Source organism: Balaenoptera acutorostrata, chromosome 2 (genome assembly GCF_949987535.1).
Source record: "Balaenoptera acutorostrata chromosome 2, mBalAcu1.1, whole genome shotgun sequence".
Taxonomy (NCBI): Eukaryota; Metazoa; Chordata; class Mammalia; order Artiodactyla; family Balaenopteridae; genus Balaenoptera; species Balaenoptera acutorostrata.
The window spans coordinates 120,485,210-120,509,393 of record NC_080065.1 but is presented as its reverse complement, the minus strand read 5'-3'; the positions used below and the strand labels follow the sequence as shown (position 1 = coordinate 120,509,393).

General features: G+C 35.3%; 1 protein-coding gene across 3 annotated transcripts in view; it reads right to left on the bottom strand.

The window, feature by feature from the left end:
- Positions 1–24,184, bottom strand: part of SEC24A (SEC24 homolog A, COPII coat complex component) — a 62,285-nt gene that overhangs the window by 15,474 nt on the left and 22,627 nt on the right. For 2 of the 3 annotated variants that reach the window (XM_007172160.3, XM_057540220.1), the window contains 10 exons: positions 22,025–22,127; positions 20,870–20,996; positions 19,209–19,318; positions 16,910–17,022; positions 15,437–15,555; positions 10,714–10,769; positions 9,418–9,624; positions 8,450–8,570; positions 7,972–8,130; positions 1,031–1,204 (listed from right to left, as the gene is read on the bottom strand). In XM_007172160.3, the coding sequence (XP_007172222.2) occupies positions 1,031–1,204; positions 7,972–8,130; positions 8,450–8,570; positions 9,418–9,624; positions 10,714–10,769; positions 15,437–15,555; positions 16,910–17,022; positions 19,209–19,318; positions 20,870–20,996; positions 22,025–22,127 (1,289 nt within the window). Of the gene's footprint in view, positions 1–1,030; positions 1,205–7,971; positions 8,131–8,449; positions 8,571–9,417; positions 9,625–9,686; positions 10,342–10,713; positions 10,770–15,436; positions 15,556–16,909; positions 17,023–19,208; positions 19,319–20,869; positions 20,997–22,024; positions 22,128–24,184 lie in introns of those variants that run through there. The other variant, XM_007172162.3, reaches the window with a different exon arrangement.

The following is a 24,184-nucleotide window of genomic DNA, read 5'->3' as shown; positions in this document are numbered from 1 at the left end:
CTGGGGATGGGAGAGAAATGACTACAAAAACACGAGGAGATTTGAGGGGTAATAGAACAGATTGTGATACCTAAATTGTGGTGGTGGTCACACACACATTTGTCAAAACTTGTGGAACTATATATTAAAATGGTAGATTTTACCATAGGTCAATTATATATTAGTTTTTTTTTTAAATGTTAAGAAAAATCAATGAGCAGAAAAAGGATTGGGATGTTCTTCTGTCAAATAAAAAATGATACCTAGAGACAGAGAAATCCATCTTACTTTTACATTTATGGTATGCAGTATTACAATCATAGTACAAAAACTGGACTTCTCTCATACTAAAGGTTTTCATTAAAATATCTGTATTATACACTTTTTATAGATTTTGGTGGGGCTGTGAAGGTCAGTAGACATAGCACAGAAATACTTCCAAAACCTTTTTTAAGGAGACAAAACAGAATAGGGTGAGAGCTGTGAATCTTTAAAATAATAAAAATAAATTTAACCAGCCTTCACATCATCTTTAGGACAAAACACATTATAAATTAATTAGTACTAAACAAATTATACCCTTAAAAAGTGTTTATCTTCCATTTGAGCTCCTTCAAAACTTAACTCAAACGTCACCCTCTGTGAGACCTTTCCTGGCAACCCTATCTTAAAAAACCATCCCCTCAGCACTTCTTAAACCCTTCACCTGCTTTCTGTTTCTCCTTAACTGATATTACTATGTAACATACTACTATTTTACTTATGTATCCTCTTTATTGTTTGTCTCCCCTACTAGAATAAGCACTATGAGAAAAAGGTTTTTAATTCAGTTTTATTGACTGTTGTATTACCAGAACATATTTCAGACACTAACTAGATTCTCAAGGAGTTTATCACAAGCCATAGACTACATGGCCAAATCAAAAATCTTACCTTTGCTATATCATTGTGCTTATAGTTAACAATACGGTATTTTAGACTTAAATTTTGTTAAGAGGATAGATCTCATGTTATGTGTTTTTGCCACAGTAAAACAAACAAAAAAACTTACCTTTGCTAGATGTATACAAGAGTGCTGACTGAAAGGAAACCAACTGAGTGTCAGTAAGACTCTCTTCCACCGACATCTGTACTGCATAGCCAGCATCTGGGTTTACATTGGGTAAAGACAGTAAGTCTGTAGACCGAACAAAGAAGTTCCCATGGAAAGTATGAATGGAAAGACCTAGAAAAGAAAAATATATCAAAATGATTTATATATACCTACATATAGATATTTACATTTTATCCTTGTCACTTATCAGAATAGCACAGAGTAAATTAAAAAGTTTAGATGTGATATTGTGGTTTATAAGAAATATATACTTGGTCTTCACCAGTTTCTGGCACAGAGCTCCTAAAACCCTTGGAATTCCCTAAGCGCTGAGAGTGATAAAGGTATCTTTTGCTATGTTAACAAAGTGGCTTTTGGAAAGCACTTAGGTAACCTAAGGATGGGGGCTGGTTGTCAGAGGATTCAACCATATGATAAGAGGGTTAGATCTTCCAGTTCAACCCCCCCACCACTTCCTCCAGGGAGGGAGAGGCGCTAGAGGTTGAATCAATCACCAAATGTCAGTGATTTATCAGTCATGACTATGTAATAAAGCCTCCATAAAAACCCAAAAGGATGGGGTCCTTTAGAGAGCTCTGGGATTGTGAATACATGGAGATTTGGGGAGAGTGAAGCTCTCAAAGAGAGCAAGGAATCTCCAGAAGCTCCATGCCCTTTCCCTTTCCCTTTCCCTTTCCCTATATCTTGCTCTATGCATCTTTTCTATTTTGCTGTTCTTGAGTTATATCCTTTTAAAATAAACCAGTAATCTAGTAATTAAAATGTTTCTCTGAGTTCTATAAGCCACTCTAGCCAATAATTTCAACCAAAGGAGGGATTCGTTGGAACATCCAATCTATAGCCAGTTGGTCAGAAGCACAGGTTAACAAACTGGACTTGCAACTGGCTTCTGAAATGGGGGGGGGGGGGGAAGGATGGGAGACGGTCTTGTGAGACTGAACCCATAACCTGTGAGATCTGATGCTAGCTCTACATAGACGATGTCAGAACTGAGTTAACTGCTTGGTAGTGTGGAGAAAAACAACCCACACATTGTAACTGGAAGGAGAATCATATAAGTAGTTAGTGAGAGTGGGGAAGGAATAAAGGATATCTTCTTAAATGAATTCAAATTTTCAAAAAACTTTTTTCGATAATAATTTGGCAATATCTACCAAAATTCTAAATGGGTACTTATTTCGACTCCAGTAGTTCCATAACTAAGAATTTATCCTAGAATATCCTTGTAAAATATCCTCATAACAGTGTTTCTACTAACAAATCTCACAACTGGTATTTGCTCACACTGACAACTCAAAAAAAAAAAAATTTATTCTATAGATACAATTAAGTGCCAAATTTATATGTGCAAAAAAAAATTAAGCGTAACAAAAAAAATCAGAAATATCTTCAATGACAACCAGTAGGAAAATAACTAAATTGTGATGTTTACATTCTACTGAATACTGGGTAGAAGTTAAAAAGCATGAGACAGATCTACATAAACTAATATTATTAGATCTTCAAGACTTGCTGAAAACATGTACAATGTTATTTATGCTACTACACTGTACTATATATTTTCCATGGAGAGGTACATATGTATGTAAATGTATAGAAAAACTTAGCATTACCGCAATGTGGTTATAGTGACTACATAAGGACGGAGTGAAAGTGAAATAACACACACAAGCTTATGCAAGAGGACTTTAGCTTTATCAATAATGTTTTCATTTTTTACAATAACAGGTATATATTTTGCTTGTGAAATAAAAACCAACTTTACAACAGTAATCAGGAAAAAAAGGAGGATGTAGTTCTGTACATACGAAAACAAAGTATGTACAGAAAAAGAAGCCAGATGTGATCCTCGCTGCTTTTATTTGAAGGCAACAATATATTCCCATGCTTATATATGCATGGAAAAACTTTTTCAAGGGCATATGAGAAACTCTGAGGTAGACTCTACTGGCTTAAGTTTAATTTCTCATTTTATATCTTTTTGTACTGTACCTTTTTTTTTTTGTAGCTTTACCAAGAGCATATTATTTCATGTAATATGAATTTAATGTAATTTATCATTAAAAGAGAGAGAAACCTAAGCAAATTAACCACAAAGATTTAGTAAATTAAGCACTCTAGAAAGAGGGCATAGGTTGGTTTCTATGTCCAAGCTCTTTATGCAAAGTTAGGTACATATAAAATAGCTTCTGTCCTGCCAAATAGAAAAAGTCTTAAAAGCACTTTTAGGATGTACATTCCCCTTAATTTAGAGCCAATATCTGCAGAAATAATCATTTCTGAGGTCCATCAATCTTGAATGAATGGGATACAACAAATGGGCCCTTTAAAACATAAATACTAAAAAACTATTAGAATTAACAAGCAAGTTCAACAAGGTTGCTGGATACAAGATCAGTATACAAAGAATTAATTATATTTATAGGAGAAAGAAATTTTAAAAATAATTCTATTTACAATATAATGGAAAAAAATATTTAGGAATAAATTTAACAAAAGAAATGCAAAACTTACATTCTGAAAACTGCAAAATATTGTTGAAAAAATTAAAGAAGAGACATACCATGTTTTTGGATGGGAAGACTTATTATTGTTAAGATGCCAATATTCCCCAAATTTACCTATTAAATACAATTCCTATCCAATACCAGCTGGCTTCTTTGCAGAAATTGACAAGATGAAATTAAAATTCATACAGAAATGCAAGGGACCCAGAATATCATAACAATCTTGGTAAGGAAGAGAAAAGTTGGGAGGACTCATACTTCCTAATTTCAAACTTATTACAAAGTCACAACAGTCAAGAAAGTTTGGTACTGACATAAGATAGACAGATTAAAAGAATAAAATTCAGAATCCAGAAACAAACCCTCACATTTATGATCAACTAATTTTCAACAAGGGGCCATGGACACCAAGACAATTCAACAGGGAGAGAATACTCTTTTTAACAAAAGGTGCTGGGACAAATGCATATCCAGATGCAAAAGAATGAAGTCAAACACCTTCCTCATCAAATACAAAAATTAACTAAAAATAAATCAAAGACTTAAATATAAGAATTGTAACTATAAAAGTCTTAGAAGACAACATATGTATAAATGTTCATGACCTTGGATTAAGCAGTGGTTTAATGCTACAATAAGATACCAAAAACACAAACAGAAGAAGTTGATAAATGGGACATCACCAAAATTAAAAACAATTGTGCCTTAAAGGGTACCATTAAGAAAGTGAAAAAGGCAACCCACAAAATGGAGAAAGAATTTTGCAAATCATATATTTGATAGAGGCCTTGTATCTAAAAATATATAAAGAACACTTAAAACTCAATAATAGGGCTTCCCTGGTGGCGCAGTGGTTGAGAATCTGCCTGCCAATGCAGGGGACACAGGTTCGAGCCCTGGTCTGGGAAGATCCCACATGCCGCAGAGCAACTGGGCCCACAACTACTGAGCCTGCGCGTCTGGAACCTGTGCTCCGCAACAAGAGAGGCCACGACAGTGAGAGGCCTGCGCACCACGATGAAGAGTGGCCCCCGCTCGCCACGACTAGAGAAAGCCCTCGCACAGAAATGAAGACCCAACACAGACAAAAATAAATAAATTAATTAATTAATTAAATAAATAAATAAATTTCTTTTTTAAAAAAACCTCAATAATAAAAAGACAAACAAACCAAGTTTTTAAATGGAAAAAGGATCTGAACAGACATTTCTCCAAAGAAGATAAATAAAACCAATAAGCACAAGAAAAGATGTTCAACCTCATTCATGAATAGGGAAATACAAATCAAAACCTCAACAAGATACCACATCACACCCACTAAGATGGCTAAAAAAAAAAAAAACAGGACAATAACAAGTAGTGAAAAGGATGTGAAGAAATCAGTACTTTCACTGTTAGTGGGAATGTAAAATGGTGCAACTTCTAGAAGACAGTCTGGCTGTTCCTCAAAAAGCTAAACAGGGGGGCTTCCCTGGTGGCGCAGTGGCTGAGAATCTGCCTGCCAGTGCAGGGGACACGGGTTCGAGCCCTGGTCTGGGAGGATCCCGCATGCCGCGGAGCAACTGGGCCCGTGAGCCACAACTACTGAGCCTGCGCGTCTGGAGCCTGTGCCCCGCAACGGGAGGGGCCGCGATAGTGAAAGGCCCGCGCACCGCGATGAAGAACGGCCCCCGCACCGCGATGAAGAGTGGCCCCCACTTGCCGCAACTAGAGAAAGCCCTCACACGAAAACTAAGAGACCCAACACAGTCATAAATAAATAAATTAAATAAATAAATAAAGTATTAAAAACTATTACATCAGGGTTCAATTTAAAAAAAAAAAAAAAAAAAAAAAAGCTAAACAGGGCTTCCCTGGTGGCGCAGTGGTTGAGAATCTGCCTGCTAATGCAGGAGACACGGGTTCGAGCCCTGGTCTGGGAAGATCCCACATGCCGCGGAGCAGCTGGGCCCGTGAGCCACAGCTGCTGAGCCTGCGCGTCTGGAGCCTGTGCCCCGCAACGGGAGGGGCCGCGATAGTGAAAGGCCCGCGCACCGCGATGAAGAGCGGTCCCCGCACCACGATGAAGAGTGGCCCCCACTTGCCGCAACTAGAGAAAGCCCTCGCACGAACCGAAGACCCAGCACAGCCAAAAATAAATAAATAAATAAATAAATAAAATTAAAAAAAAAAAAAAAAAAAAGCTAAACATAGTTACCATATGACTCAAGTATATACCTTAGGTATAGACCTGAGAGAAATGAAAACAGGTCCAAAACCCTCTACACAAATGTTCATAGCAAGGGACATCCCTGGCGGTCCAGTGGTTAGGGCTCCGCACTTCCACTGCAGGGGGTGTGGGTTCGACCCCTGCTTGGGGAACTAAGATCCCACATGCTACACAGCGTGGCCAAAATTAAAAAAAAAAAAAAAAAAGTTCATAGCAATACTATTCATAATATCCAAAAAGTGGAAACAACCCAAATATTCATCAACTGATAAAAGGATAAACAAAATGAGGTATCTATACAATGGAATACTATGAGAAATAAAAACAAACGAAATATTTTTTAAGGGGGGGTAATGAAATACTGATATATGCTACAACATGGATGAACCTTGAAAACGTTAAAGTGTAAGAAGCCAGTTACAGAGGACCTCATATTGTATGACTCCATTAATATGAAATACCCAGAACAGGTGAGTCCAGAGACAGAAAGCAGACTGGCAGTCGCCTAGGTGGGGGAATGAAAAGTGACTCCTAATCAGTACAGGGTAGCTTTTGGGAATGATGAAAGTGTTCTAAAATTGATCGTGGTGAATATATTTAAAACCACTGAATTGTACATTTCAAATGGGTAAATTGTATGATATGTAAATTTTATCTCAATAAAGCTTCTATTAAAAAAAAGGAAACAGAATGCTATTGTGGAAACTGATCGGTTATGGGTAACACCAATATCTGTGCGCTGTTTGGAGACGTGGCAACCTCTTAAGTGTTTATCTGATACTTCATTTGACACGTCATTTGATCAACAGATTTTAACATCTATCCAGTGGACAGGTTTGTGGATCCTTATCTTTTGATACCTATTTTTTGCTACATATTTCACTTTCCACTGTAAAAAATTATTGCTTCACACCCTTTTACAGAGCAGTAATATTTTAAAATCTGAATAAAAGAGTAGAAACAGGTTGATAATGTGAAGAAATGAAATATCAAGAATTATAATTTCCCACTTTCATAAGAAAATAGTTGTCACATTTAGCAACCACAAAACATTTATCCTGAAAAACATATTGAACATACGCATTCTGAAACTGTGAGACTATTTCCGAAGCAACAGTGTGGCAAGGTATTAGTAGCAGGTGCAGAATGAGAAGAACACAAACTAAAAGATACCCTACTTCTGGTGATGGATGGTGGTGATGGCTGCACAACAATGAGAATGTACTTAATGCCACTCAAATGTATACTTAAAAATGGTAAAACGGTAAATTTTTTTTTTAATTTTTAATTTTTTGGCTGCACTGTGCAGCATGTGGGATCTTAGTTCCCCGACCAGGGATTGAACCTGCGCCCCTGCATCGGAAGCATGGAGTCTTAACCACTGGACCACCAGGGAAGTCCTGTAAAATGGTAAATTTTATGTTATGTCTGTTTTACCACAATTTTAAAAAATAGTTGTAAAAAAAAAGATCTTCCACTACTACTGTTCAATAAGTGGAATAAAAATCCATCAGTATTATGTTTTATTTTGTTTGGGGATGAGATATTTTTTCACTGAGATACAATTCACATACAAAAAACCCCACACTTTTCAAGTGTACAATTCAGTGGTTTTTAGTATATTCAAAATAGTCCCTAGGGCTTCCCAGGTGGCGCAGTGGTTAAGAATCCGACAGCCAACGCAGGGGACGCAGATTCGAGCCCTGGTCTGGGAAGATCCCACATGCCGCGGAGCAACTAAGCCCATGTGCCACAGCTACTGAGCCTGTGCTCTAGAGCCTGCAAGCCACAACTACTGAAGCCCGCACACCTAGAGCCCGCGCTCCGCAACAAGAGAAGCCACCGCAATGAGAAGTCCGCTCGCTGCAACTAGAGAAAGCCAGCTTGCAGCAACGAAGGCCCAACACAGCCAAAATAAATAAATTAATAAATAAATAAAATAATAAATTTTAAAAAATAGCAATTCCTATAAAAAAAAATAGTGCTTAGTTTTTCAATATGTATCTTCTCTATTCTTAATTGCATAGTCCATCAAAGTAAGTACAATACCTTAGAAGAACAAATCTTATGAGAAAAGACTAGGTAAAAATATGTGTATATTTATTCATATCAAAAGCAACATTTACACCTTTGTAAGTGTAAAAAAAAAAAAGTGCCTCCACCTTTGGTACACCGAATCCTCATGACTGCCTCAAAGCCAATCTTCCGAGTGAGGTATCTCTGTAGTTCCTTCTGTAATTTCTGCACTTGCACTGGGTTGTGCTGATGGTGGTAAGAGGGATAATAATAGACACTACCTGCTGAATACCGAGAAATACAACCTGGAAGAGAACACATACTCCTTTTAAATTCTGCTATTAACTACTATTACTACACCAGAGTAACTACAAGCATTTGAATCAATCTTTCCTTAGCCTCCTAAGATATTGGCAAAAAAGAATTATTTCATCCCTTTAAATAGTAATATAGAAATTTCTCTATTATAAATATTCAGAGTAGAAGACTATAAAGTTTATTATAAACTAAATTAACTTCCCAAGGGAATAAGAATTCTTTCACTTTGTCCTCTCTTTAACATATCATCATAAAAATACCATTTTGACATTCACATGAGAAAAATAATCACTAGGAAGAACTTACCCAGAGAAGCCAAATCAGAATACTGTCCACTGAGAAGGAATAAGTCAACAGCTACCTGCTGACCAGAACAGTCCAAGGCTAATTTCTTATAGAAGTCAGTTGATGGTGTCAAGTGAATTTCCTATTCATAATTACGAAGAGAAAAAATTTTAAATCATTAAATTGTCATAAAATTTATACACCTATCCATATATACCAAGGGTTAACAATTATCCTTGGGCATTCTACAAAATCCTTTTGTGTTATTTCCTCTTTTTTCAGTATGAAACATGTCCTGCTTAAGAATTTACTATTTTGTTTTACTTTTAAAAAGAAATACATCTATTATACTAATTTTGATAATCTATTAAATGATTATTATTCTGGAAGCTTCTAAATTCATATGTAATACTTTTCATCTATCATAAGAGATGGGTACTATCGATATTTTCATTTTATAAATATAAGGAAAAAGAGGGGTAAAGAAATTATGTAACTATTCAAGCTCACACATCTAAAAAGCAGTGAGACTTAGGCAGACTTATTCCAAGACTGACACCCTAATCATTACAGTATATGGCCACACTATCATAATCTTTTGAGAAATACACATCTCAAACTAAGTTTACACACACAAGGTGCTCAAAAGCAATCCATGGCAGTCAATATACCAAACCATGACTACTTTTTATTCATCATCCAGGTTCTACTTTGTCCCTGGCAAGCATTCTCTTAGTCTGCCTGACTTTCTCATCAAAGGCAGGTGGCATTGCTATGGCCTGCTAAAGATCTATACATAAGGTATGGGTGAATCAGATAGAAAATAATGTAATAAAATAGAAATGTCTACATAAAAGAGGAGAAACGCTTTATCCATTTCCTTATATTCCCTCCTTTTCACAACTGAAAAATAAATTTGAAATAAGCTCTGTACTCAAAGGGACAAAGCACCAGCATAAATCTTATCATGCACTTGATGACTTTCTAACCTTAGCAGACGACCTTTGGTTGGGTTCCTCTCGTGGTTTCAGGGCTCCCACTCCAAGAGTTGGGAGTTGTGTTTGAAAAACAGACATTCGACCACCAGTTGGGGACATCAGCTTAAAGGCAGCCTGAAGGGCTGGACCCAAGGCACTCTGGGTCTCCAGGGTCTTGGTGAACATTTGCGGTAAAGTTTTCAGTAAATCTTGGACGAGCTTGTGAAATAAAGCAAGAAAACTCAAGAGTGTTACAATAAAAAAAATTTTTCACATTAAGTCACTGACTCATACAATAGACAAGACATTGAGTCATGATGATGGTCAGAGAATCTACAGACAGTACAGTAAACAATGAAGTTGGTCAAATGACAGGAAAGCCATTTTAAGTCAACATTATAAATTGGCAAGCAAGACAAATCAAAATTGGGGCCTTACAGTTCTTGCACATGCAGTAGTCCAGCAAGACTATAAGTCCAAATGTATCCAAAAGAACCATCAGTTTAGAGATTTTACATATTTAAATGCCATGAAATATGGCCTTCTCAATCACCTCTATACACTTTATTCTTTTCAGTTCCAAAGTGCGTTTAACTCTTCCCTATTGCAAAATCTAAGATAGCCAGTAAATTTGCCAACTAGTAATATTACTACAAAAGAAAAACAAAACAAAAAACAACTACCTATTCAGGTTAGGTTGTACAAATAAAGAGAGTTAATGGGAAAAAAATACTTCACACTATGGCGAAGTCACCGTTGCCAACAGCTGAGACCATAGACTTGCTAGTTAAAATGTTACCCCTACGGCATATATGCATGTACAGGGTAGACAACATCCCCCCTTCAGACACATTCTGTTCACCTCTCACTGTATTATGTCATGGCAATTTCCAGGCAGGTAATAAGAGTTTCTTCTGAACTGACCCCAATGACACTCTGTGAATCAGAAAAGCAAAGGGCACTGAAAGCAGCCTAAAGTGCTTCTATGTAGTGACCAGAAGCTTATCTCAGCAACCCTCCCAATTTCCCAAATGGCTGGCAAGGCAGGTTTCCTTCAGGTTTCTCTCATTTATGGAATAGGCTTATCTTCTACCCTACTACAAATGGATACATTAAACTTAAAAGCAATCAGTTCAAGGGCAAAATCAAAAGCTGTTCATCTGATGAATTTTAACTAACTGCAAATATAAAATGCTACACATCTTAGAAATGTCACAGAGAGAAGCAAAATTCTACTTAAAGTTCATTTTTAAAATATATTCCTTCAACATTTCAATTAAACATGTCAGATAGGAAAGTGTCCCTTACCTCTTTACTTTCATTTAAATTTACTAATAAGTTCTCTGGCATAGGTATAAAAACATCTGAAAGAACAAATAAATATTTCTCTTAAACAAAACTTAATTGTTAAAGATGTTCCAAATACATAACAGTGATATAATTAACCACCCCCATACTTAAGAGAAGAGCCACCTCCTCCATTTGTACAGCAATGTCTACGTATGTTCAGGGTCACCAAAAGAGCACTGATTTAGGCTTTTACTGCAGCTTATCTATTACCATGTAAAAGGTAAATAGCCTCCCAAATAGAAAATACTGACCCACAAGCACTCAGTAAGGGTTTGTACAAGTACTCTGCTTCTTAGGTTAAAGACAATTTAGAATCCTGCTTTAGAATTCTTGCTTAGCCCCAGAAGCCAGCCAAAGAAACACTCTTGGCATTAAAAAAAAAAGTTGACTAAGATGACACACAAGAATTCTGTGTCTTGACATGGAAGTAATACAGCCCACCAACAGCTCTGTCATTCATAAAGCACATACTTTCTCATAAAGAAGGCCCCCATTCTACTTATGGGACTACAAAGTCAAGTGAATCAGGAGGTATGCTAAATGGCCACATCAGAAGAGCTTCTCAGGATTCAAATTTGTTCTTTTTTAGGAATTAAATATCCTTTCTTAGAAGGAAGCAAACTGTGAAGGAAATGTGGGTGGTGATGCAGGACTATGAGGGGTCTCACTTTCTACATTTTTGTACTGTTTATTTTTTATTAAAAAATTACAAAAATAAGGCTCATCATAATGTTCATGAAAAATAACACCAACAAATAATTTGAAACATTAAATATTTACTTTAACTATCATATAAAAAATGTACTATTCTTTAGATTTCTTCCTTTTTCTTTAAACAGATTTTAATAAAAGTTTTATGACATAATTCACATACCATAAAATTTACCCTTGCAGAAGATACAATTCAGTGATTTTTTAATATATGCACAGAGTTGTACAGCTACCACCACTATCTAATTCTAGGTCCTTTTCATCATCCCAAAAGGGAACCCCACACCAATTACCAGTCATTCCTCAATTCCCCGTCAACTCCCACAGCTCTAGGCAGCCACTTTCTGTCTCTGGATTGGCCTATTCTCGACATTTCATATTAATGGAGTCACACTATGAGGTCCTTTGTGACTGGCTTCTTACACTTAGCTTCATGTGTTCAAGGTTCATCCATGTTGTAGCATTTATCAGTACTTTATTCTTTTTTATTGCTGAGTAACAAAACATTTCATTGTATGGATATTCTACATTTTGTTTATGTTGGGTTGTTTCCACTTCTTGGCTGAGTTGCTACCAACATTCATGTACACATTTTTGTGTGGACATGTTCTGTATTGTTTTATTTTTAATAATTCATATTTAGCAATTTTTAAAAATTGAAGTGTAGTTGCTTTTACAGTATAGACATGTTTTTAATTTTCTTGAGCATATACCTATTAAGTAAAATTGCTGGTTATATGGTAACTCTATGTTTAACTTCCAGAGGAACTGACAAAATGATTTCCCTAATGGCGGCACCATTTTCCATTCCTACTACTAGTTAATGAGGGTTCCGATTTCTCCACATCCTTGCAAATACTTGTCACTGTCCTTTAAAAAAAGTTTTGCTATGTGACATCCAGCAAGGGATATTCCACTTATCAGCTCATGTATAAAATTGAGAGGCTGGACCATATCAGTAAATTCACAACTTGGCCCATCATCAGAATCACCTGTTCAGTGATTTTATTTTATGCCAAATAAGTACCTGGGTAAATAGATAAGGGAAATGAATGACTGACTTGGCTGCTCTGTTGTGAGACCTGGAACAACCAAGACAGAAGGGGGCTCTATTCAACTATTTCATTTTAAAGTTGTACAGTCAATCCCCCTAATTCATAGATTTTATAGTTGCAAACTTGCTTACTTATTAAAATTTATTTGTAACCCCAAAACCAATACTCATGGAACCTTCCCAGCTATTCAGATATGCTCAGAGCAGCAAAAAATTTTGGTTTTGAGAATTTTTTTTAACTGGTGTGATGTGGCATTTCACTGTGGTTTTTCATCTGCATTTCCCTGATAACTCATGATATGGAGCATCTTTTCAAGGGATTATCAGCCAACTGCATATACAGAATATTGAGTATGGTGTATTGAATAGAGACATGTCTATTCAAATCCTTTGCCCACTTTTTAATTAGGTTGTCTTTTTAATAAGTTGTAGAAGTTTTTCATATAATCTAGATATATATTTTGATCAGATACGTAACTTGCAAATATTTTCTCTCACTCTCTCATTCTTCACTTTCATGATGGCATCCTTTGAAACACAAAAGGTTTTAATCTTTTTTAATTTTTAAAAATTTTAATTTTTTTTAGTTTATTGAAGTATAGTTGATTTACAATGTTGTGCTAATTTCTGCTGTACAGCAAAGTGATTCAGTTATACATATACATATTCTTTTCCATATTCTTTTCCATTATGGTTTATCACAGGATATTGAATATAGCTCCCTGTGCTATACTGCAGGACCTTGCTGTTTATCCAAAAGTTTTTAATTGTTAGGAAGCCCAACTTATCTGTTTTTTCTTTTGGTGTTTGTGCTTTTGGTGTTGTATCTAAGAAATCACTGCCTAATTCAAGGTCACGAAGACTTACTTTTATGTTTTCTTTTAACAGTTTTATAGTTTTAGTCTCATACTCAGATCTATGATCCATTTGGAGTTAATTTTTTAAACTGTGGTAAAATATACAAAATATACAAAATATACTTAATCTTTTTTTTTTAGAAGAAACTTTTAAATTTTTTTTTATTTTTTTATTTTTTATTTATTTATGGCTGTGTTGGGTCTTCGTTTCTGTGCAAGGGCTTTCTCCAGTTGCGGCAAGTGGGGGCCACTCTTCATCGTGGTGCGCGGGCCTCTCATTATCGCGGCCTCTCTTGTTGCGGAGCACAGACTCCAGACGCGCAGGCTCAGTAATTGTGGCTCACGGGCCTACTTGCTCTGCGGCATGTGGGATCTTCCCAGACCAGGGCTCGAACCTGTTTCCCCTGCATTGGCAGGCAGATTCTCAACCACTGCGCCACCAGGGAAGCTCCACCTTAATCATTTTTAAGTGTACAATTCAGTACTATTAAGTACATTCACAATGTTGTGTAACCATCATCATTATGTATTTTCAGAACCTTTTCATCATCCTAAACAGTACCCATTAAATAATTTCTCCCTTCCCCCAAGCTCCTGGTAATCTATAATCTACTTTCTAACCTATATCTCTATGAATTCACCCATTCCCGGTACCTCATATAAGCGGAATCATATAATCTTTGTCCTTTTGCGTCTGGTTTATTTCACTTAGTATTGATATAATGTTTTCAAGGTTCATTCATGTTGTAGCATGCATCAGAATTTCATTCTTAGGGATGAATAATATTCCATTATATATATATACCACATTATTTAACCAATCATCTCTTGATGGATACTTAGGTTGTTTCCAACTTTTGGCTATTGTGAATAATGTTGCTATGAACATTGGTGTATGAGTATTTGTTTGAGTTTTTGCTTTCAACTCTTTTAGGTATATACTGGGAAGCAAAATTGGTAGCTCATAATGGTAATTCTATGTCTAACTTTTTGAGGAACTGCCAAATTGTTTTCCATAATACTGCACCATTCTACATTCCCACCAGCAATATAAGACAGTTCCAATGTTTCCACATCCTTGCCAGCCCTTGTTATTTTCCATTTTTAAAAAAATAATAACCATTCTAATGGATGTGAAGTGGTATCTCATTGTGATTTTGATTTGCATTTCTCTAGTGACTAATGATGTTGAGCATTTTTTCATGTGTTTATTGACCATTTGTACATCTTTGGAGAAATGTCTATTCAAGTCCTTCGTCCATTTTTGCATTGTGTTTTTTTGTTGTTGCTGCTGAGTTGAGAAGCTCTTTATATTAATCCTTCATCATATGTGTGATTTGCATATGCATATATTTTCTCCCATTCTGTGACTTCTTTTTACTCTCTTGACAGTTTTCTTTCATGTACAAAAGTATTTTAACAGTGATAACATCCAATTTATTTATTTTTTCTTTTGTTGCTTCTGCTTTTAGTGTCATATCCAAGAAATCACTGCCAAACCCAATGTCATTAAGATTTTCCCCTATGTTTCTTTCTACGAGTTTTACAGTTTTAGTTCTTAAGTTTAGGTCTTTGATCCACTGAGTTAATTTTTTTTTATATGGTTTATGGTAAGCGTCTAACTTCATTCTTTTGCATGTTTGGTTTTCCCAGAACCATTTGTTGAAAAGACTGTCTTTTCCCCATTGAATGGCCTTGGCGTCCTTATCAAAAATCAACTGAACATATATGTGAGGGCTTATTTCTGGGCTCTCTATTCTGTTCAATTAATCTAGGTCTATCCTCAAACACTTCTTGAATGAGCTTTAACATTAACTTGTTTTTTGTTGACTTGTTCAGAATTCACTTTACCTCCATAATTCTGTTTCCTCTTCTATAAAATGAGAGATTTGACTGAGGGACTCTTACAATTCCAAAAATCTTATGATTTTATACTCAAGGTTTTCCTCAGTACAGTAGAATCATACCATATGCTGCTAGTTTGTTGAACAGTCATGAAATATTTCTAAAACTAAAAACTCCTCAGGCAGTTCAATAATTTTAAGTATATAATATATACCTTCAATATCTGAAACTATTAGCATCTGAGGTTGAGATAGACCTTCTTGAAGGCTGTAGAAGTGGATTGTACTATCAAATGTTATGAAGCCAATTTTTGTCCTAGTGTTGCCAGGAAGCCTAAAAACAAATTCAGAAGAGTATTTTATAGTTTTCCCATATACATATATACCTAAAATATCTGCAAAGAGTTAAATACAAATATCTACTTCTGTGTTATGAAAACTGCCCCAACATAAATGTTTTTAACCCGTGCAATGTTTAATCACCATGAAAACATACACTACTCAAAAGAAAACACTATATATAAGTCAAATAATCAACAAAACCCAGCAATAATACAGGAATCCAAAACTCATTACACCTATATAAAGTTATATCAATCACTTAGGAAATGATATATAAAAAATACTGGAAAGTATATACAAAAGTTTGAGGATGATTTTAATTTATAAAAAATACTTCAAAAACATTACCATACACCAACTCTAAAATGTAATATAAATTTATGAACTGCATATCTTTAAAACAAAAATTGCCCAAACCTCTTTTCAATTATTGTTTAATGCATTCATTTTAGAAGATCAACAAAAAGATCTGTTTTTGAAGAACTTAAATATGTAGACCATAGTTTCATAAGGGGAAAGACAAACTAGTTTTCATTTTGTTGTTCATGTTTGGGTGAGTCAGTGAACTCTCTCATCAACAGACAATCCCCATACATAACCTACAACATTAAAAATACAAATGCTGATAAGAACAAGAATGCCTTTCGCCAAGGTGAGGGAGTTAGTCCACTTCTGATGAGATTTGGTCCTACACATTCTTCCTTACACACAAGAGCACAATAGTATTTCATTACACTGAAAGGTCACACTGGCTTTTACGTGTTACACTAAGTATCTAAGAACCACTTAAAGTACAGTTATTTTAAGAGGCTTAAGAGATATGACCAGCAAATGCAATGTGTAGATACTGTTTAGATTCTTATTTCAACAAACCCACAGTAAAAAGACATACTGGAGACAACCAGGAACAAAAATTGAACTGGGTATTATATCACATTATGGAATTATTGCTAATTTTGTTTGATGTGATTCTCATATTTTAGTTAGGGTTAAAAATAATTCCAAGTATTTCTAGGTAAATGATATACTGACTGAGATTTGTATTAAAATACTCTAGGGAAAAAAGGGGGAAGGGAAGGGTTAGATGAGGCAAGAACAGCTGAATGCTAAAAATATTGAAGTTGAAGGCTGGGTACCTGGAACTTCATTACATTCTTTCTATTTGAAATTTTTCCATAATAACAAGTTAAAATAATGTTTCTCAGAGAAGTGAGGCCTAAAGTTATGTACTGATTTAAGTGGACTTTTAGAACATAATTACATAACTTTTAAAATATAGTTTGAAACTACTTATTCATTTTACAAACACCGTTAGTTTATAATTTAACCTGAATTAAGATACTTACAAATCCAGATTGTCTAACAAACCCTGGCAAACTGAATTCAAGTATCCAGTTTCAACTGCATTGTGAGACACATCAAATACAAAAAGGTACACTGGAGGTTGAGGTGGTCGTAACTGAAGGAGAAAAAGGATCTCATTAAATACAATTAACAGAATTAAATTTAAACTTACCATTTGTCGTGTCTATATATAGCAAAACAATAAAATAAGCATTATTTACAGATTAAGTGGAGACCACAATAAATAATAATACATTAAGAAAATAATATAGAAAGAAGTTTTTTTCAGATGCATACTTAGAAAAAGGACAATGAGGATATGATTATCATAGGTCAGAAGAGTATCTTTTCTAGGACAGGAAGAGGAAGAAATGTGATCAGAAAGGCATTTATGAGTATCGGCAATGTTCAATTTCTTGATCTGTGTGGTGCAACAGTGGTATGATTATTTGGTAACCTATATATTTATGTTTCATAGGCTTTTCCCATATGTACATTATATTTCACAATTTAGGGAAATGTAGAGCTCTGAAAACGACAAATCAAGTTAGCCTGAGCTGGTTATTTAACCAACACATTTCAGCCAAGTTCCAGAAAAATGTACAAGTATATTTTAAACTTCCAAGTTCAAAGATTTGTTTTCAATTCAATAAAAAGCCGGGGGGGGGTGGGGAGGCAGGTACGAATTGGGAGATTGGGATTGACATATATACACTACTGTGCATAAAATAGATAACTAATGAGCACCTGCTGTTTAGCACAGGGAACCCTACTCAGTGATCTGTGGTGACCTAAATGGGAAGGAAATCTAAAAAAGAGGGGATATACGTATACGTATAACTGATTCACTTTGCTGTACAGCAGAAACTAACACAACATTGTAAAGCAACTATATTCCAATAAAAATTAATTAAAAAAAAAAAAGCTCAAGGTCATGAAAGACAAGGAAAAGCTAAGGAACTGCCACAGATGGGAGGAGACTAAAGGAACAGAAACTAAATGCAATGTGGATTGAATCCTGGGACAGGGAAAGGACGTTAAGTGGAAAAACTAGTGAAATCCAAGTAAAGTCTGTAGTTTCATTCATAGTGTTGTGCTAGTGTTAATTTAAGCTTGATCATTGTCCTAGAGCTACGTAAAATGTTTACATTAGGGGTAGCTGGGTGAACTCTTTGTGCTATTTTTGAAACCCTTCTATAAATCTAAAATTATCTCAAAATAAAAAGTATTTTGTTTTCAATAAAAATAATAATAAAATAAAAAGCACCAAATAACCACAATCAGAACTCCACGTGTAGTATACTAACTTTTATATTTTTTTGCACATATCACTTGCAAAATCCATAGAACCTGTTGCCCAAGAGGTAAGTCAGGAAGGAAGAAAACCTCTTGTTATAGGCAAATTTCCAAATTTAAAGGAAGCCATTTATACAAAACCTGGGAGTTAAAGAAACCCAGGAAGGCCAATTCAAAAGAACAAATGCTTCTGATTTTTTGGTTTTAATTCAACAGAGGGACAGCTACACTACAGAAAGCGATCACCAGCCATTTAAGTGTCACAAAAATGTTTTCTACACTGAAATTTCTATGTGATGAAAAGAGACTGAATCTTTGTAATATCTATACTAAAATGTCCCCAATTGACCAGATAGAGACTATCCCACAAAAATATACTAAAATAAAATATTAAAAGTTGGTATTAAATCTTATCTTCATATTCCCTTTCCTTAGAGGCAATTATTGCATGGGGAAAGAGAAATCAAGTCAAAAGTCCTAAATTTTTATGAGACCTCTAGCACCTGCTAAAGATCTGGAAAGTCACCTAACTAAATTTGTTTCACATCCGTAAAACAGGATTAACAGCTTAATTAAGAGTTATTTGTGATGATCAAAAATATATGTGCTTTATAAAATGCATAGTGCTAGTTAAACATTAGGCATAATTATTATCTTTTCAAATGCAAGACCTCAGATATTCACACAAGTGTATAAAAGTAGTTGCAAAGAGGATGTGCATCACATCATTATTTGTAACAGAAAAAAACTGGAAGTGACCTAAAAGTAAGTATGATCCCAATATTATAATGAAAGTTTCTGGATGGATGCCCAAGAAACGTAAGTGGAACTTTACATACACTTTTACTTTTCAAACTTACCCTTATATACAAATTAACTACTTTTATAATGAACAAGGATAACTTTTATAAATTAAAAATATAAAATTTTGGTTAAAGGACTTTATATTTTATTTAAAACCAGGTATAATGAAATATTTGTGCTATATAAAAAATGAAAGTTTACCATGTATTCTGAAGGAGCCATAAACTCAATAGTAGCATTTTGAACTTCAGGTCTTCTGTGAGGTTCTCCATAGACTCTGGTCAAAGGGTTGTACATGAATTCTTCAGGAACTATGTGAGTTAACAATATATAATGTTAAAACTGAAAGGATTAAGTTTAATATAGCTTGCATTTGGCTGTTTTCTTAATTTAGGAATTTATAAATAATTCAATATAGACTAAATATTAAGGGCTAAATACACTTTGTTTTTGAGTCCCATTCAATTCCCCTCCACACTGAATGGCACTAAGTATGTTTTGCTTTTACAACCACAAGCACTATGATTTTTCTTTCCCTATCTTCTAATACCCTTTTTTCTCTTAATTCTTGGAAAGCTGCTTTCCTAAAGTAGTTTGAAAGGATGATAAAAATTCATTAAATGCCAATTATTTTCTTAAATGCAAGACTAAACTTTGTCTTAAATTTCACAGTGGTACATGGATAATAACATTTGACATATGAAATGTACAGACTCTGGTTGCCCCTAGAAAGCTACGGTAAAATACTTCAAAGGTTAAAGCCTAAGGGTATGGTGAGTTTCAATAGTTATAAGACCTCTATGGAATATCGGTTGCCTACTGCCTATAAAACACTAGTGCTCAAAGAGTATTTTCTAAATTAACACATTTTTGACCAGAGACATATTATGGCCACAGGCGTTAGTTTCTGCAAAAATCCCCCCGGTCAATAATGTGTTAATTATCATTGCATCTGTCTTCCCAGTAACTGTTTAAAAATTAAAATTCCTATATATGCTAAAGGGTAAGCCATAGTTCATGAAATGGTCTGGGCTGCACACAAAAGTGACTTCCATCCTTATTATAATTTAATTTCATATATTGAAGCATATATACATAAGATTTTAAAGGTGTACTAAACACTATAAATACATATATTTTCTGCATTACAGAGTAAAAAGAATGCTCTTTTTCTACCCTCACTTCTTCTACTCTAAAAACACAAACAATAAAAATGGTTTTAAAAAATCTCTCAAGTTCCTCTATTTCCCAATGCTTAATGAAATTTCCTTCTAAACAGAGACCAAATTTTCAATGTGGGTAACGGCATGCCCTTTTTTTCTTCTCTAATCCTAATAGAATGTTGTTGGTTAGATGATATTCCTCAAATATAAATTGTGAAACAGTTACTGAAGAAGATCTCCTCCTCATCAGTTACTAAAAAAACTACATTCAACTAACCTTCTAGCACTGCCCACCTCCCTTCATACAGCAGTGAATGAAGCTAATGGCAGCTACTCTGCGGACTTATTTTCTTTCACCCTAGAGAAAAGGCATGGGACAATTTCTAAATAAAAATATTTCTTAAATTACAGGCTTAAATAATACCATGAAATATGCCATTTATTATATACCCAATAGAATAAATGTAAAAAAGTGGTATCAAAGTAGTATTATCACATTTTTTGCTTAAGAAGTATATAATTATTTATATATAAGTATAAATGCCTAGAAAAAAGTTAAAAGAAGTTATATCTGAGTGAAAGGATTACGGGTAAATAAGACCAGGTTTTGTTTTGTTTTTTAACTTCACATTTGTGTCATCTGACTTCCCTACAACGCATGTAGAAATGTTTAAATGTTTAAAAAAAAAAAAAACATACCATCATTGACTCGGTAACATAAGTTACATTTCCATCTCCTTTGATCAAGAAAGCTGACAAAAGGGTTGATGTATGTCCTGCATGAACGGCATCTCACAATTGTACTAGAGGTAACCACAGGCAATTGCTGAAAAAAAAGGACTAATTTATTAAAGGCAATGATGATCATGTCTAAAGGTCAAGCAATTAATCCATACCTTCCAAGTAATTGTTGGGATATTACAATTTTAGAGAAAAAACTAAGGTAAAAAAATGTGTCCAAGCTGCCAAGCAAAAAATTATGTAATGAAATGTATTGGTTTTTAAACCCTAGTGATTTCCCCCAGGACCATTCTCATTAAATTTTGCCTTTTAAAAAGTATCTATATTCTCATTAAAAGTTTACATTGCAAAACCAACATAGTAAATTTACAACGTATCTGTGAGCTGAATGGTGAAGGAAGGATCAATATTCTAAAAAAATGACTAATTAAATCATTAGGAAGTTTCTTCATGTTATATTAACAGGCTACTAAGTTCTCATAAAAGAATTGTCACAAAGTAAGGTATGGTTAAATTATATTTAAATATTTTATTGGACTTTGCAATTATGCTCCTATTTAAAGTTTATCCTACGTTTTAAAAGATTTAAAGTTAAAGTCAAAAATCAGTAAAGGCAATACAATCCTATTACCAAAAGGAGGTTTGCTATGGGAAAGTCACTTCACTTATGGACTGATTCTCTCAAACCGTATGTGGTCACATGTCAAGGTCCCAGAGCCTTAGGACAAAAGTAGAAGGGCGTATTTTCTTTTCTTCTTCTTTTTGGAAACAGCTTCTTAAAGCAACAGAATTTACTCCAAGAATGGAAGAACTGGGAGAATGGGTAAAGTATTTTAATGGGTAAACAATTTACAACTTGTTAAAATAGTATGGTTCATTTATTTATTTTCTTCAGGTTCTCTATTCTATTCAGTACCTCCTGAATTTTTCAACAATATGTTCATTTTATCTCTTTGTGAAAGTGTTTGATAATATTTTTGGTTGAAATACAAATAATCAGCCAATGGTCAAATTCCTAAAGATAGCTAAAACAAATTCTTGCACTATTATAAAAAATTCCTTACCACCAAGATAATTTTCCACAAGATATTTACTTTCGCTAGTAAAACATACCACTAGGTCTTTAAAAGGATGAAGCAGCAGTCCCAAAGGAAGTTTGGCTTTATTCAGTAAGGCCTGAGTCTGAGGAATGCTAGTCAGTGTGCATCGAAATAACCTATATCAACGTAAAAATCATGTGTCAGTTGTTACCATGACTATTTTTGGACAAAAATAAAAACTTATTAAAAGGTACACATTTTAACACTGGATCAGATTACAAATGAAGTATTTCAATAGGCCCTCACAAATTTTATCCTTGTTAAATATTTAAATCCTATTCAGAAAGAAAGGGAAGACGGTTATAATCCCATTTTATATAACTAAAATATATTTTCTTCTCAGCTTGTGCAAAGACAGTCTAGACTATCAAAGAACTTATTTTTCTTTATATAAATCTAGATTGCACTGGAATTTCAAGGTGATGACCCAAATTTGCATATGCAAAGTTAAGTGTATTACTGGGACTTCTCTCGTGGTCCAGTGGTAAAGAACCTGCCTTACAATGCAGGGGACATGGGTTCAATCCCTGGTCAGGGAACTAAGATCCAACACGCCTCAGGGCAACTAAGCCTGCGTGCCACAACTACTGAGCTCACGCACGCCTCAACTAGAGCCTGCATGCCACAACTACAGAGCCCATGCACCCTGGAGCCTGCGTGCCACTAGAGAAGAGAAAACCCACTCGCCACAACTAGAGAAGCCCGTGCACCACAAGGAAGAGCCCACGCACTGAAATGAAGGATCCTGCATGCCTCAAGAAAGATTCTGAGTACTGCAACTAAGACCCGATGCAGCCAAAAATAAATTAAATAAATAAATAATAAATCTTAAAAAAAAAAAAGTTAAGTGTATTGCTGAAAAGCTCAGTTTGGCTGAAGGTTTTAAAAAGACTATTTAAAAACAACAAAATTGGGTTTCCCTGGTGGCGCAGTGGTTAAGAATCCGCCTGGGGCTTCCCTGGTGGCGCAGTGGTTGAGAGTCTGCCTGCCAATGCAGGGGACACGGGTTCAAGCCCTGGTCTGGGAAGATCCCACGTGCCGCGGAGCAACTAGGCCCATGAGCCACAATTACTGAGCCTGCGCGTCTGGAGCCTGTGCTCCGCAACAAGAGAGGCCGCGATAGTGAGAGGCCCGCGCACCGCGATGAAGAGTGGTCCCCGCTTGCCGCAACTAGAGAAAGCCCTCACACAGAAACGAAGACCCAACACAGCCATAAATAAATAAATAAATACTTTTTTTTTTTTTTAAGTAAAAGTCTATTAATTAAAAAAAAAAAAAAAAAGAATCCGCCTGCCTATGCAGGGGACATGGGTTCGAGCCCTGGTCTGGGAAGATCCCACATGCCACGGAGCAACTAAGCCCCTGTGCTACAACTACTGAGCCTGCGCTCTAGAGCCGCGAGCCACAACTACTGAGCCCCCGTGCCACAACTACTGAGCCTGTGTGCCACAACTACTGAAGCCTGTGCACCTAGAGCCTGTGCTCTGCAACAAGAGAAGCCACTGCAGTGAGAAGCCCGTACACCACAACAAAGAGTAGCCCCCGCTCACCACAACTAGAGAAAGCCCACATGAAGCAACGAAGATCCAACGCAGCCAAAAATAAAAATTAATTAATTAATTAATTTAAAAAAAAATTCAGGGATTTCCCTGGTGGTCCAGTGGTTAAGAATCCGCCTTCCAATGCAGGGGACGATGGTTCGATCCCTGGTTGGGCAACTAAGATCCCACATACTGCAGGGCAACTAAGCCCATGCGCTCTGGAGCCCGCACATCATAACCAGAGAGCCCACGCACTCTGGAGCCCGAGCACTGCAACTACTGAGCCCACACGCTCTGGAGCCTGTGCACAACAACTAGAGAAGAGCCCACACGCCGCAATGGAAGATCCCACATGCCACAAGAAAGATCCCACATGCTGCAACTAAGACCCAATGCAGCCAAATAAATAATAAATTTTTAAAATAAATAAAAAATTAAAATAACAAAATTCAATTTATCAGAAAGTCTTCATATACACTTAAACTCACAATCAATTTTAAGAGAGAAAAGAGTATTATAATTATGTTGGTTATGAAAAACAATTTAAAATGAGAGCAAATAAAGGATTATATAGAATCAAGTCTCTGTCCTTTGGACTTTGAAAATATAATGTAATCACCATAATGATAATG